The sequence below is a fragment of the Schistocerca nitens genome, chromosome 4 (genome assembly GCF_023898315.1).
Source record: "Schistocerca nitens isolate TAMUIC-IGC-003100 chromosome 4, iqSchNite1.1, whole genome shotgun sequence".
Taxonomy (NCBI): Eukaryota; Metazoa; Arthropoda; class Insecta; order Orthoptera; family Acrididae; genus Schistocerca; species Schistocerca nitens.
In genome coordinates, this window is record NC_064617.1 from 733,861,906 (window position 1) to 733,876,841 (window position 14,936).

Below are 14,936 nucleotides of genomic sequence, written 5' to 3' on the forward strand. Positions count from 1 at the left end.
CAAAATATTCAATGTCATAGTTATTAGTTGTAGATCTGTTTGATCACGTTCAATCCCTTCTGAATTGCATCTGTTTCTTATGACAGCTTTAGAAACGTAAAATCATGGACTGAAGAAGTGCCTTTTATATCCAAATGATTACCAAGAAGAGGCGTTAAAAACTACATCACAAGTTATAGGTTTTCTGGGATAGAAAACTGATGTTTACTATTATGATGTAATTTGCTATCTAGAAAACTAATGTTGTTGTGGACATCATATTGAACAGTGAAACGCAAATTTAGGTGAATACTGTTAAGCATAATTGTCAGGAATTCAATTTCTTTTTGGAAGGTTTTATAGACCATGAGGTTATCATATACGTATCTTTTGTAAAGATGGCTTTACTGTGTGTATCACAGTTACGTTAAAATATTGTGTTTCTCGGTAATTAACAAATAAACAGCCTATCAGGGAGTTACCAAAGCAAGGCCATCTTTTTGAAAGTAAATTTTCTCTATATATGAAAAAGAGTTGAAGGATAAGTTAAGCTTGAGTAACGGAATGACTCCAAAATTTCCAGTAAGTTCAAAACTTTATGCTTGATGAGGCTATCTTTAATAATTGCAATAGTTTCTGTAATTGGAATAGTGGTGTAAAGCTTGGTAATATCCAGTGATTCACACGTAACACCAAGAGAAATACTGCCTCTGTAAATTTGTTCAGCTAATCGAGACGCATTTTTTAGAGAAATTTTTCTTGAAGACATAAAAAGGTTCCAGAATACTAGTTGATTTTCTGTCTTCTTTTTATGATGGACAATTCTTGTTAATGACAATGGGATGGATGGGAGACCTTAATTTCAGAACATGTGGACTCATAATCTTAAGAGAACTTTTGTGATTTGGCAGAAAAAGATAATTATTGTCATCATTTAATTGTTTTAAACTTTGTTTGAAACTTTGATATTAGCTCTTTTTCAACCTCTGTGATATCGTTTCTGGAAGAAATTTGAAAGTCTTAGAAATATAAGCCTGCTCATGTACTATAATTAGGATGTTCCCTTCATGTGCTTAGTATAGTAGCGTTTGCAGAGAGCTACACTATGTGATCAGAAGTGTCCGGACATTTGACTGACAATGACTTACAAGTTCGTAGTGCCCTCCATCGGCAGTGCTTGTATTCAATATGGCGTTGGCTCAAAGGAGTGCTGTTACTGAGGACAGGTGTTGATGCCGATCGGTGAGGCCTTGCACGAAGTCGGCGTTCCATAACATCCCATACGTGTTCTATAGGATTCAGGTCAGGACTCTGTGCAGGCCAGTCCATTACAGGGATGTTACTGTCGTGTAACCACTCCGCCACAGACCGTGCATTATGAACAGGTGCTCGATCGTGTTGACATATGCAATCGGCATCCCCGCATTGCTCTTCAACAGTTGGAAGCAAGAAGGTGCTTAAAACATCAATGTAGGCGTGTGCTGTGATAGTGCCACGCAAAACAACAAGGGGTGCAAGCCCCCTCCATGAAAAACACGACCCCACCATAGCACCACCGCCTCGGAATCTTACTTTTCGTACTTCACACGCTGGCAGATGACGTTCACCTATCATTCGCCGTACCCACACCCTGCCTTCGGATCGACACATTATGTACCGTGATTCATCACTCCACACAACTTTTATCCATAGTTCAATCGTCCAATGTTTACGCTCCTTACATCAAGCGAGGTGTCGTTTGGCATTTACCGGCATGTGTGCCTTACGAGCAGCCGCTCGACCATGAGATCCAAATTTTCTGACCTCCCGCCTAGCTGTCATAGTATTTGCAGTGGATCCTGATGCAGTTTGCAATTCCTTTGTGATGCTCTTAATAAATGTCTGTCTATTATACATTACGAGTCTCTTCAACCATCGGCGGTCTCTGTCAGTCAACAGACGAGGTTGGCCTGTACGCTTTTATGTTGTTCAAAATAGTTCAAATGGCTCTGAGCACTATGGGACTTAACATCTGTGGTCATCAGTCACCTAGAACGTAGAATTACTTAAACCTAACTAACCTAAGGACATCACACACATCCATGCCCGAGGCAGGATATGAACCTGCGACCGTAGCGGTCACGAGGTTCCAGACTGAAGCGCCTAGAGCCGCACGGCCACACCGGCCGGCTTTTGTGTTGTACGTGTCCCTTCACGTTTCCACTTCACTATCACATCGGAAACAGTGGACCTAGGGATGTGTAGGAGTGTGGAAATTCCGCATACATACGTATGATACAAGTGACACCCAATCATCTGGCCACGTTCGAAGTCTGTGAGTTCCACGGAGCGCCCCATTCTGCTCTCTCACGATATGTAATGGCTACTGAGGTCGCTGATATGGAGTACCTGGCAGTAGGTGGCAGCACAATGCAGATAATGTGAGAAACGTATGTTTTGGGGGTGTCCGCATACTTTTGATCACAGTGTATGTAAATATGGACTGACCTTTTTGGTTCATTTTTTTACTTCTTGTACAATTTATTATTTATACTATTTCCATATTTAAAATATGTTTATATGTATGACAACATTCATGAATCTTTCGAATTTCTTGAAAATGTTATTTAATTTTATTTGTCTCTTATCACGGACTTTAGCATTTTACATTCGCTATTACATTTTATGTAATGCCACTGTCTCCTACTGTCACTAATGGTATATCAGCCTACTTTTATATTATGTTATTCTTATGACTGTATTCAAGACCTTTATCCTCTAAGAAAGTGTATTACTTTATTTCACAGAGTAAAATGGTCTGATGTTTATTCTGTAATAGACTGAAACACACCACAAATTGAAATAAATTACTCACTATGGTATGAAGACTGATTTTACTGAAATAATTTCATGGAAGGAGTCCATCCCATTTCCTTTCAACTTTATTTCCACTGCTCTCCTTAAGTGTGGATGATCACAAGGCAAAGAACCAAGTAGTATCAGATGATATCAACAGTGGTAAATTATTGAGCCTATATGATGTATAAAGATCACGTGAAATTGATAGCAGATTATGTGAGGGAAAGTTTAAATTTGTTGGAAGGTTTCTGGGAAAGTAAAATTTAGTTGTTATGGAAACAACATACGATACTTCAGGCAGAAAATTCAGCATTACTGCTCCTTCGTTTGAAGTCCCTATCATGCGGTCAAGGAAATCTGAGCTCCTATGTTACAATAATGAAAGATTTAATACTTAGGACATCAGGTGTAGCAAATATGTAAAAACAAAGACTAGGCGTGTTCCCAGAATAAAATGAATACTGGGACAAATTAGGCGAAAGCTGATGAAGATAATAAACAAAATCAAGAATCAGAACTAAAACCAGGCAAAAAAATTATCAGGACATCGTCAAAATCATTTTGCTGAACTGAAGTTTAATCAAAAATTAGATTTCGTCTATGCATAATAATTATGTCACGTTCTTGTTTCTTAACTATATGAACAAATCTGTAGTTACTGTATATCTATTTCAGCAAGAGAAAATTTCAGCAATATATTAGATTCTTAGAATATCTCACGATGATCATATCGCGATGCTATATTTCGCTCCATGGCAATATATTTGCATTTGTGTGACCCCTGTCCCTTGTCTTACATGTGCCGTTGAAGAATTTATTAATTAAAATTCCGTCATCAGTCCTAACATCTTGCATTATTTTTTATATCCAGAGAGTCATGAAATTAAAGATAAGTGAAGCTGTTTACTTACTCAATTACACCTAACATAGCCATTAATATATAGACTGATTCAAAAAGAATATACATATTACAAAGTATTATATTGTCAAAACTATCAATCCGTGCGCCATGGCTCAGTTATTGGAAGAACGAATACATTGTCTAGTGTATATTCACTGTCGCTAGTCGTAGGTTATCTTCTGTATGGTTGGCTACTCCAGAGCAGAGATCATTCTGTGTTCTCTAGTTTGCTAAGAGTACCTCCGTGATTACGGTGAAAAGATGTTTCACGTCCAGGCACCAAACTACTCCTCCGAATGGACGGAAAATTTGCAGTTGGCATCGACGGTTTCTATACATAGGATGTGGGGTTAAAGGAAAGAGTCCCGGCAGTCCTTGTCTTTGCGACAAAAATGTTGCACGAAATCAAACCGCTTTCCAACGTATTCCTACAAAATCAATTCGTCGTACCAGTCGGAAGTTACAACTGCCAACAAAAACAGTTTGGCGTGCTTTGTGATGACGGTGATTTGAAGCCGTGCAGTTTACAGATGTTACAGGTTCTGCGTCATGACGACAAACGCAAGCATGTGGCATTTTCTGACGAGGTTTAGAATGCTGCTGACAATGATAACCCTTTCGCACAACGCATCGTGTTCAGTAATAAAGCGAATTTCTACGTTAGTAGGAAAGTTTACAAACGCAATGTCAGAATTTGCGACCTACAGAACCTACATGCACACATTGAACGAGTACGAGATTCACACGAATCTATATGTTTTTATATGATATCCCACTCATTCTTTTCGGCCCATTCTTCTTTGACGGAAACACTATTAACGGTCAGCTGTATCTTGTATTGTATTGTATGTTAACCGGGGGCCTGGAAACGAGCGGAGAGGCTCCGTCCCCGCCGCAGCTTCTGTGGTCCACAACACTACGACGACTACCGCAGTCCACTTCAGCCCTCTGCCGTCCCACACCGAACCACTCTTTCAGGGTTATTGTGCGGTTCGGCCCTCGGTGGACCCCCACAGGGAACGTCTCACACCAGACGACTGTAACTCCTACGTTTGCTTGTTAGAGTAATGGTGCTGTAAGCGTACGTGCAGAACTTGTTTGCGCAGCAAACGCCGACATAGTGTAGCTGAGGTGGAATGAGGGGAACCAGCCCGCAATCGTCGAGACAGATGGAAAACCGCCTAAAAGCCATCCACAGACTGGCCGGCTAACCGGACCTCGACACAAGTTCGCCGGGCGGATCCGTGCCGGGACCAGGCGCCCCTTCCCAGTCCGGAAAGCCGTGAATTATACCTCACGGCTAACCGGGCTGGCCAGCTGTATCTTACTATGTTACAAACGTGTTGTGTCCGAGGCTGTACAAGGACAACTTCATTTTTCAACAATATGGGGCATCCCCTCACTGGAGACATCAAGTATGTGAATCTCTGAACGAGACTCTCTACCAAGCCGTTAGATTGGTCGTCAAACACCCGGTAACTTAGCACTCCTCGTCTGATCTCCACGGCCACCAGATTTGTCGCCCTGTGACTTCTTCCTGTGGATTTTTATTAAAGTCAACGTTTGCGCACAACAGTACCGCAGAAACCAGAAGACGTGAAGAACCGAATCCATCCTGTTACACACCATTGACGATGGACGTGCTTACCCAAGTATGGGAGGGATTCTAGTTTCAATTTCGTTCTTGTCGCTAGTGGAGTGCATATTGAACATCTGTAATCTAAACATTTGTCCCAAGGCTCATACTTGTATGTTGTATACCTTAAAAAATATGTGCATTCGAAATATGGATTTTCTTTCCGAAACATGCTGCATTTACGTGCTTACCTTGTTAGTAAATCCTACAACGAAATAGTCCTTAGGGCGTAGGAGTAATAGCAAATAAACAGTAAACACGAAACGCTAACATTAAGGAAATATCACTTTTTAATTTTATTTGACGTATAGACATGAATAAATATTTATATACATTCATTTAATGAAAGTGATGAAGGTTATCTCTGAAACATAAGGTACCGTAGCGACATAAAAGGCAAATGAAAAAAGGAACTATAAAAGTTATTTATGTTTATACATGTCACTGACAAGCAATGCTTTAATTATTTTTAAAAATAAAATCGTCCTAGTAACATTCGTTATTGATGATATTCTGATGTGTAATTTTACGAGTGGCAGTTTTTGTATACCTATTGTACTAACCTGACAAAATGTTGCGTGGAGGCCGATTGGTAACTGACCCAAATTTAAATAACATGTGTCTCATATGTTCGATGTAGCTGTTAGATGTAGTGATATTGAATTCGACGAGTGGAAGCCGCACTTCTTCCACGATGATACCACATGAAAAAAATTCTGAAACTTTCTGTAGTATGGTTTCACAGCCTAGGCTTCTGTATGTTCGTTTTCAACTTTGAAAGACATGTTTTTCAGTCATCTCATTCTGTTACGTCTTGACACACACTGTACCATTAGGTCATCTGGAATTACGCGAAAAGTTTGATCGTGGACACTTCAAAGTTACGTTTCATTGATGTACGCTGCTCCCGAATCGTTTAATAATAACAAATGGAAAGCAGCAGTTTGCTTTTGTTCTACAATATTGTAGAACAAAAGCAAACTGGTGCTTTTCATTTATTAAAATGTTGTTCTACCAAGAACCAACGAAAGATTCTGCTAATACGTTTAATAATAGTACGAAATGCCAGAAGTCACTACTACCATTAGTTCATGCTGATTCCAGAAGCCATAGACAACTTCCGCAAACGTCTTCATCAGTGTTTGTCACTAATGATGACCCCTTAGTAGATATTATGACTGAAAATTGTATCATAAGTGCTTTCTATAAATTAATTATTTAGAGGTTTCTTGATTCACGTATCCAGAGATCTCTGAAATACGTACGAATTACCCTTCTATATGTGAATGTTATTTATGCTGCACCCTGTACATTCAGACAATGGCACTTCTGTATTCACAACCTAAGAGAACACAATAAAAACATCGTTTTAATATTTTAAGATAATCCTCAACATGAAACTACCTTTGTGAGCCTTCAGATACATCACTCTAGACACGACGATTGCACTCACAGCAACATAGAGTACACCATGATAGTTTGGAATGGAGATGGTATTACTACTAAACTTACGAAGAATGTTAATTGCACAGTTTCTCCTTAGAGAAAATAAGGTCACCATGAAAGAAGTGTCATGCTCTTGAGGTTATGAGCAACCGCTGGCTGTGCCCGACCTTAGACTTCGTTGCTGTCTGAGGTCGTGGTCCTTTGCGTAGTGGTCGTCGTGGTCGTGGTCGTAGCTGGCCGCAGAGCTTGCCGGAGAGACTCGCGGAACTCGGCACGTGTTTGTGCCACATTGCGATACGAATCCTGCAAATGGTTAACATCCAGTATAAGAGGCAGTATCAACTTTGTCCATTGCAAAGTAGACCAACTTTTAAGAGACAGCTGTCCTGTTTCCAAACAACAAAATGAGAGGTGTTTTCAGAGGCAATGCTCTAACAATATATTGAACAATCCGCCTCAGCTGTGAAAATTTGCTGGTCTTTACCATGGTTTTGGCTAGAATAATCTAGCCTTCTTCAGAAGCAAGACATTACTATAACATGCCAGAGTAAGGCACAATCAACATGACAAATTAAAACCTATAGTACCGAGGTTCCATGTCGAGTTAAAACTACTTAACTGAAGTCCAGTCCCGGCATCACTTCACCACGCGGTCGGTTGGCAGCGGCAGCGGCAGTGGCAACTACGTTGGCACTGAATGAGTCAGTGCCAACGTAGTTGCCGCTGCCAACCGACGGCGTGGTGAAATGATGCCGGGCCTGGACTTCAGTTAAATAGTTTTAACTCGACATGGAACCACGGTACTATAGGTTTTAATTTTTAATGTTGACTGTGTCTTACTCTGGCATGTTATAGTAATATTATGCTTCTAAAGAAGGCTAAATTGTTCTAGCCGAAACCTGGGTAAAGACCAGAAAATTTTCGCAACTGAGGCGGATTGTTCAATATATTAGTCTATTACAGTTGTTGACGGGGCTGCAATATGCTAAAAATTCTTAAACTCTAACAATCCTTCGAAGTATTTGCAAGCGAATTTACTGTACAACTCAAATAATTACAATTTTTTCTACCATTGCCAATAATAATAAACCCACCATCTGGATTCCAGGAATGTTATTCGACAGTTCATTGTTTACTCAGAACATTCTACAGAATTAAGTAATAAAATGTCATCAATCGAAGTTATTTGGCTGTAGAAATATCAATTTCGAGTTATATGATATCAGATTTTATACAATTTTTATGATGTTAATGGTGTAGCTAAGAGCTGGAGCCACGTTAAACAAAATGACTACTGATAGCTTTGCTTTACCATTCAACAGAGGTAGTAGGGCGAGACTTTTCTATCTGGCGAGTAATTTTTAATACGATTCCAACAAGATTCATCTTATGTTACAGTATGTTTGGAAATGGCTTTGGTTTTTATTCAAAATAATAAAAATTAGTTCTCTTTGCGTAAACAGTTAAGTAAAAGAAAGCGTATAAAAAGCATATTCATTTTCAAACATCAAGACTTAAGGCTTTAGCGGTAAATTTAACATGCAGTCAATAGTTAGAAAATAAATCAAAATCTTGCCTTCAAACAATTCAGTATGTTAATATACTGTGATTATCTTTATTCAGAACTGTTATACACCATCAATTTCTTAAGTATTGATTTTTGAGAAGGAAATAAATCATTGTACAAAATCGTTCTGTCTTCTACAACATATTTTGTCTCAGGAAAGTGAAAGGAATAATTCTGCCTTGCAGTACAGAAAAGTGAATATTACGATTGTCCTTTTCGTTGAAATCAAACTCAGCTAAAAAGGAGCAATAACTTCTGCTTCCAACATCTTCGTATTTTACCTAATGACATAACACGCCTGACAGACAGATTTCTAAATCAGAAGGACAAGTTTATTTGTTGTAAACCCCATAAAGCAATAATAGCTGTAATGGTTGTAGAAGTAGCAGTTTTATCTGTAAAATTCTGTGTACAAATGTAAATGAATTAAATACAGACTACTGTTATCCATGTAAATATTTTGGTCTTATATATAGTCCTGTATGTGAAGTAACTATACTTAAATTCGATTGTAATTACGTTAAATATCCAGTAAAGTGTCTTTCTCAGTCTCATTACGGTACATTGTACACATGACACCTTGTAACAAATCAGAAAATATATAAAAATATTAGCGACGGAAGTAATCTTATCAGATGTCATGTGTATTGCTGTGGGTGAACAACGATGAATGAACATGTGTTTTAAACCATAAACAGCTATATTCTTCATAAAAAACACGATATTTTTGCATTTGTCCGCCATGAGGATTTTTTTCTGTGAAAGCTTCTTGTAAACTGTGCCGACATATCATCACAAGCTATCCAAGTAACCAAGCCAGTAGTGGGAGGCGTAGATCAATTTTAATCCTAGCACCACTTAGCTCGGATCTGTCACATGGATGTCTAGGGGGGGGGGGGGGGGGGGAGGGCAGGCAAAAGTTGCCCTCACATTCTTTTCACTTTTTAACATTTTTTGTTCATTTGTTTATTTTCTTTTGATTATTTAATGATCTAGGAATTTCTTTACTATGTTGCAACACACTTTCCACAGCTAATCAGGAACATTATGACATATAAAAATACAATAAATAAAGTAATGAATATGAGAAATATTATTATATTTTTATCATGAATCTAACACTTTCATATACATAAATTTTATATTAACAAATCACATAGGAACGTACAATAGCAAACCACAAATAAGAAAATAGAAAATCAAAGTCAGAAATTACATATGAGTTTTTCCTTTCTACTCACTTTCACTTTCAATTTCACAACCTTTGCATATGATCGTTTTTGCAGAATGAGTGGAACCAAATATTTGGAATACCTGCAACAAACTATAGACACTTTTGTCATCTTGTCTTTTCCCTTTTTAGAGTTTTTATTTTTCAAACAGGTGTGACATCTTCCTCTTGAATAAATTCAACAGATTGAACAGTTGTAGTAACGCTGGGTCGCGTTTTCCCTAGAACACTTTCCACTGCAGAGATGACAGGCTTTTGTAAATCCATGATATTATTTGCTCTCTCATCCACAGCTGGTCTAACTACGTGTTGACCTAATTCTAGCAGATACAGCCTCCTTACATTATGCTTCTTCATATTCCAGTTTGGATCGCTTATCATTAAAATCATTCCAGCAGGCAATATCTGTCAAGGTGAAAAAGAGAGATAATGAACACCTTCTCGTCCCTAGTTTTACTGAATGATGTCGTGTCATTTGATCAATGCCGTCTGTGCCCCCTTTTGTTTCATTGTAGTAGAGATCGATGTTTGTCTTTTTTTTTCTCTCTGTCTGTCGACTCATCCACCTTGTTAGGATTGGGTTGTGTGGAAATAAGTAGGAGATTCTTAGTAGGCTTCAGTTCGGAGATGTATGAGACCAAGGTAACTGCAGCATTGCCTGTTTTCGGATCTGTGAATAAGAGGAAAACAGCGCTCGACCGTGTGTCTTCTTTAGCTGTTCTGGTATGTGTTTTCAGTTACTCTTCAATGTTCCCACCAAAGTTAACCTGTCATCATTGTAAAGAAGCTCGTTTAGGTCTATGCATGTATAATAACGATCTGTTGTTAAATTTCTTCCACTTCCTGCCAGCGGACTCACAAGGCGTCTAACAACTGCATTTGCACTCCTTTCTTCAGCAGCCCGTTTATCCTTCCCTGCATAGACCTAAATTTTTGGAACATACTGGGCGTGTGCATCGGATAACATCCTAATCAGAATGCCATATTTCCCAGGCTTGTCTTTCATAAAGACTTTAAAGGGACATCTTCCTCGAAATAGGGAGAGCATTTCATCGATCGTTAGATCTGCACTTGATATGTAATATTTCACAAACATTTCGTCAATTTTGTCGAAAACTTCACGAAGGGGGAAAGACTAATCCTGCTTTCGTCTTTCGGTTCCTGTTTCTTTATTATGAAATCTAATCAGCGACAGAAGTTCTCCACATCGAATACGACTCATTGTAGCAATGTAGATATTCTGTCCCAGTACGTTGCCCCGTAAGTCGTCAAGAGGCAGTCTAGTGTCATTATTTGTTCCCATGAGTATCAAAATACCATAAAGTTGTTGAAAGATTCTGACACACTAGAGATCAAGCCTTCATTAGTAAAACCTTCACGAACATTCACTATATTTTGTACTGACCTGCGCACTTGCCTTGGAGTCGCAGTAACATAATCCCTACCACTTTGCTGGAAGCTTTGCTGGAAGCAGCTGCATGCTGTTCATCAGGGGATGAACTCCGTGGACTTGACTCATTTTCAATTGCCGTGTCACTATCGTACGTCACAACTGAATAATCTTCTTCTGGATTACTTTCATCACCTTCTTTTGCTTCATTTATTATATCTGACACCTCTTCCTCTGTGAGAAACATCTGACACTGACATTTTATTAGAACTGCGAGTAATGTACAACTGCTTGAACAACAAAGGAGATTTATTTCAAAACAGCAATGGCAACACAATACATCGGTACCAACAGTCAGAAACTGCATTTCTTTCTGCCATATTGAAAAATATTTCAATGAGAAAAGTTGTCTCACCAATGTCAAGAAGGGGTGGGGGGGGGGGGTGGGGGGGCAAAAATTGCCTGCACTTAAATGTAATAGGCAGATTTAAAGACTTAAATAATTCACAAAAACTACAAAACCTAGACAGCACACACTCTACATACTTTTGTACAACTACCTAAATTCTTCCTTCTTCTCTCCAACAAATAGATGTTGTTGTTGTGGTCTTCAGTCCAGAGACTGGTTTGATGAAGCTCTCCATGCTACTCTATCCTGTGCAAGCTTCTTCATTTCCCAGTACCTACTGCAACCTACATCCCTCTGAATCTGTTTAGTGTATTCATCTCTTGGTCTCCATCTACGATTTTTACCCTCCACGCTGCTCTCCAATACTGAATTGGTGATCCCCTTGATGCCTCAGAATATGTCCTACCAACCGATCCTTTCTTCTCGTCAAGTTGTGCCACAAATATCTCTTCTCCCCAATTCTATTCAATACCTACTCATTATTTATGTGATCTACTCATCTAATCTTCATCCTTATTCTGTATAACCACATTTCGAAAGCTTTTATTCTCTTTTAGTCTAAACTACTTATCGTCAACGTATAACTTCCATACATGGCTACACTCCGTAGAAATACTTTCAAAATGGTTCAAATGGCTCTGAGCACTATAGGACTTAACTTCTGAAGTCATCAGTTCCCTAGAACTTAGAACTACTTAAACCTAAGTAGCCTAAGGCCATCACACACAACCATGCCCAGGGGCAGGATTCGAACCTGCGAAAGGAGAGGTCGCGTGGTTCCAGACTGTAGCGCCTAGAACGGCTCGGCAACCCCGGCCGGCAAATATTTTCACAAAAGACTTCCCGACACATATCTATAGTCGATGTTAACAAATTTCTCTTCTTCAGAAACACTTTCCTTGCCATTGCCAGTCTACATTTTATATCCTCTCTACTTCGACCATCATCAGTTATTTTGCTTCCCAAATAGCAAAACACATTTACTACTTTAAGCGTCTCATTTCCTAATCTAATACTCTTAGCATCACCCGATTCAATTCGGCTACATTCCATTATCCTCGTTTTACTTTTGTTGATGTTCATCTTGTATCCTCCTTTCAAGACACTGTCCATTCCGTTCAGCTGCTCTGCTAGGACCTTTGCTGTCTCTGACAGAATTACAATGTAATCGGCAAACCTCAAAGTTTGTATTTCTTCTCCATGGATTTTAATTCCTATTCCGAATTTTTCTTTTGTTTCCTTTACTGCATGCTCAATATACAGATTGAATAACATCGGGAAGAGGCTACAATCCTGTCTCTTTCCCTTCCCATCCACTGCATCCCTTTCATGTCCCTCGACTCTTATAACTGCCTCTGGTTTCTGTACAAATTGTAAATGGCCCTTTGCTCCCCGTATTTTATCCCTGCCGCCTTCAGAATTTGAAAGAGAATATTACAGTCAACATTGTCTAAACCTTTCTCTAAGTCTACAAATGCTAGAAACGTAGGTTTGCCTTTCCTTAATCTATTTTCTAAGATAAGTCGTAGGGTCAGTATTGCCTAACGTGTTCCAACATGTCTACGGAATTCAAACTGATCTTCCCCGAGGTCGGCTTCTACCAGTTTTTCCATTCGTCTGTAAAGAATTCGCGTTAGTATTTTGCAGCTGTGACTTATTAACCTGATAGTTCGGTAATTTTCACATCTGTCAACACCTGCTTTCTTTGAGATTGGAATTATTATATTCTTCTTGAAGTCTGAGGGTATTTCGCCTGTCTCATACATCTTGCTCACCAGATGGTAGAGTTTTGACAGGACTGGCTCTCCCAAGGCTGTCAGTCGTTCTAATGGAATGTTGTCTACTCCTGGGGCCTTGTTTTGACTCAGGTCTTTCAGTGCTCTGTCAAACTCTTCACGCAGTATCATAGCTCCCATTTCATCTACATCCTCTTCCATAATATTGTCCTCAAGAATATCGCTCTTGTATAGACCCTCTATATATATACTCCTTCCACCTTTCTGCTTTCCCGTCTTTGCTTAGAACTGGGTTTCCATCTGAGCCCTTGATATTCATGCAAGTGGTTCTCTTTTCTCCAAAGGTCTCTTTAATTTTCCTGTAGGCATTATCTATCTTACCCCTAGTGAGATAAGTCTCTACACCCTTATATTTGTCCTCTTGCCATCCCTGCTTTGCCATTTTGCACTTCCTGTCGATCTCATTTTTGAGACGTTTGTATTCCTTTTTGCCTGCTTCATTTACTGCATTTTCATATTTTCTCCTTTCATCTATTAAATGCAATATTTCTTCTGTTACCCAAGGATTTCTACTAGCCCTCGTCTTTTTACCTACTTGATCCTCTGCTGCCTTCACTACTTCATCCCTCAAAGCTACCCATTCTCCTTCTGCTGCATTTCTTTCCCCCATTCTTGTCAATTGTTCGCTTATTCTCTACCTGAAACTCTGTACAACCTCTGGTCTTGTCAGTTTATCCAGGTCCCATTTTCTTAAATTGCCACCTTTTTGCAGTTTCTTCAGTTTTAATCAGTTCATAACCAATAGGTTGTGGTCAGAGTCCACATCTGCTCCTGGAAATGTCTTACAATTTAAAACCTGGTTCCTAAATCTCTGTCTTAGCATTATATAATCTATCTGAAACTTTTCAGTATCTCCAGGCTTCTTCCATGTATACAAACTTCTTTTATGGTTGTTGAACCATGTGTTAGCTATGGTTAAGTTACGCTCTGTGCAAAATTCTACCAGGCTTCCTCTTTCATTCCTTACCCCCATTACATATTCACCTAATACGATTCCTTCTCTTCGTTTCCCTACTATCGAATTCCTGTCACCCATGACTATTAAATTACCGTCTCCCTTCACTATCGGAATAATTTATTTTATCTCATCATACATTTCATCAATCTCTTCGTCATCTGCGGAGCTAGTCGGCATATAAACTTGTTCTACTGTGGTAGGTTTGGGCTTCGAATCAATCTTGGCCTCAATAATGGGTTCACTATGTTGTTTGTAGTAGCTTATCCTACTCCTGCAATACCCCTATTTGATTTTTGTATTTATAACCCTGTATTCACCTGGCCAAAAGTCTTGTTTGTCCTGCCAACGAACTTCACTAATTCCCACTATATCTAGCTTTAACCTATCCATTTCTCTTTTTAACTTTTCTAACCTACCTTCCCGATTAAGTGACCTGACATTCCACGCTCCGATCCGTGGAACGTCAGATTTCTTTCTTCTGATAACGACGTCCTTTTGAGTAGTCCCCACCCAGAGATCCGAATGGGGGACTATTTTACCTCCGGAATATTTTACCCAAGAGGACGTCATCATAATTTAACAATACAGTAGAGCTGCATGATCTCGGGAAAAATTAGGGCTGTACTTTCCCCTTGCTTTCAGCCGTTCGCAGTACCAGCACTGCAAGGCCGTTTTAGTTAGTGTTGCAAGACCAGATCAGTCAATCATCCAGACTGTTGCCCCTGCAACTATTGAAAAGGCTGCTGCCCCTCTTCAGGAACCACACGTTTGTCTGGCCTCTCGAC

At 39.3% G+C, this 14,936-nt stretch overlaps 1 protein-coding gene across 5 annotated transcripts in view; it reads right to left on the bottom strand.

Moving 5' to 3' along the window:
* LOC126251578 (uncharacterized) overlaps positions 1 to 14,936 on the bottom strand; it is a 111,087-nt gene that overhangs the window by 11,086 nt on the left and 85,065 nt on the right. For 3 of the 5 annotated variants that reach the window (XM_049952106.1, XM_049952108.1, XM_049952107.1), the window contains one exon: positions 5,668 to 7,103. In XM_049952106.1, coding sequence (XP_049808063.1) covers positions 6,969 to 7,103 — 135 coding nt within the window. In that variant the 3' untranslated portion in view covers positions 5,668 to 6,968. Of the gene's footprint in view, positions 1 to 5,667; positions 7,104 to 14,936 lie in introns of those variants that run through there. The other 2 variants (XR_007545759.1, XM_049952109.1) reach the window with 2 other exon arrangements.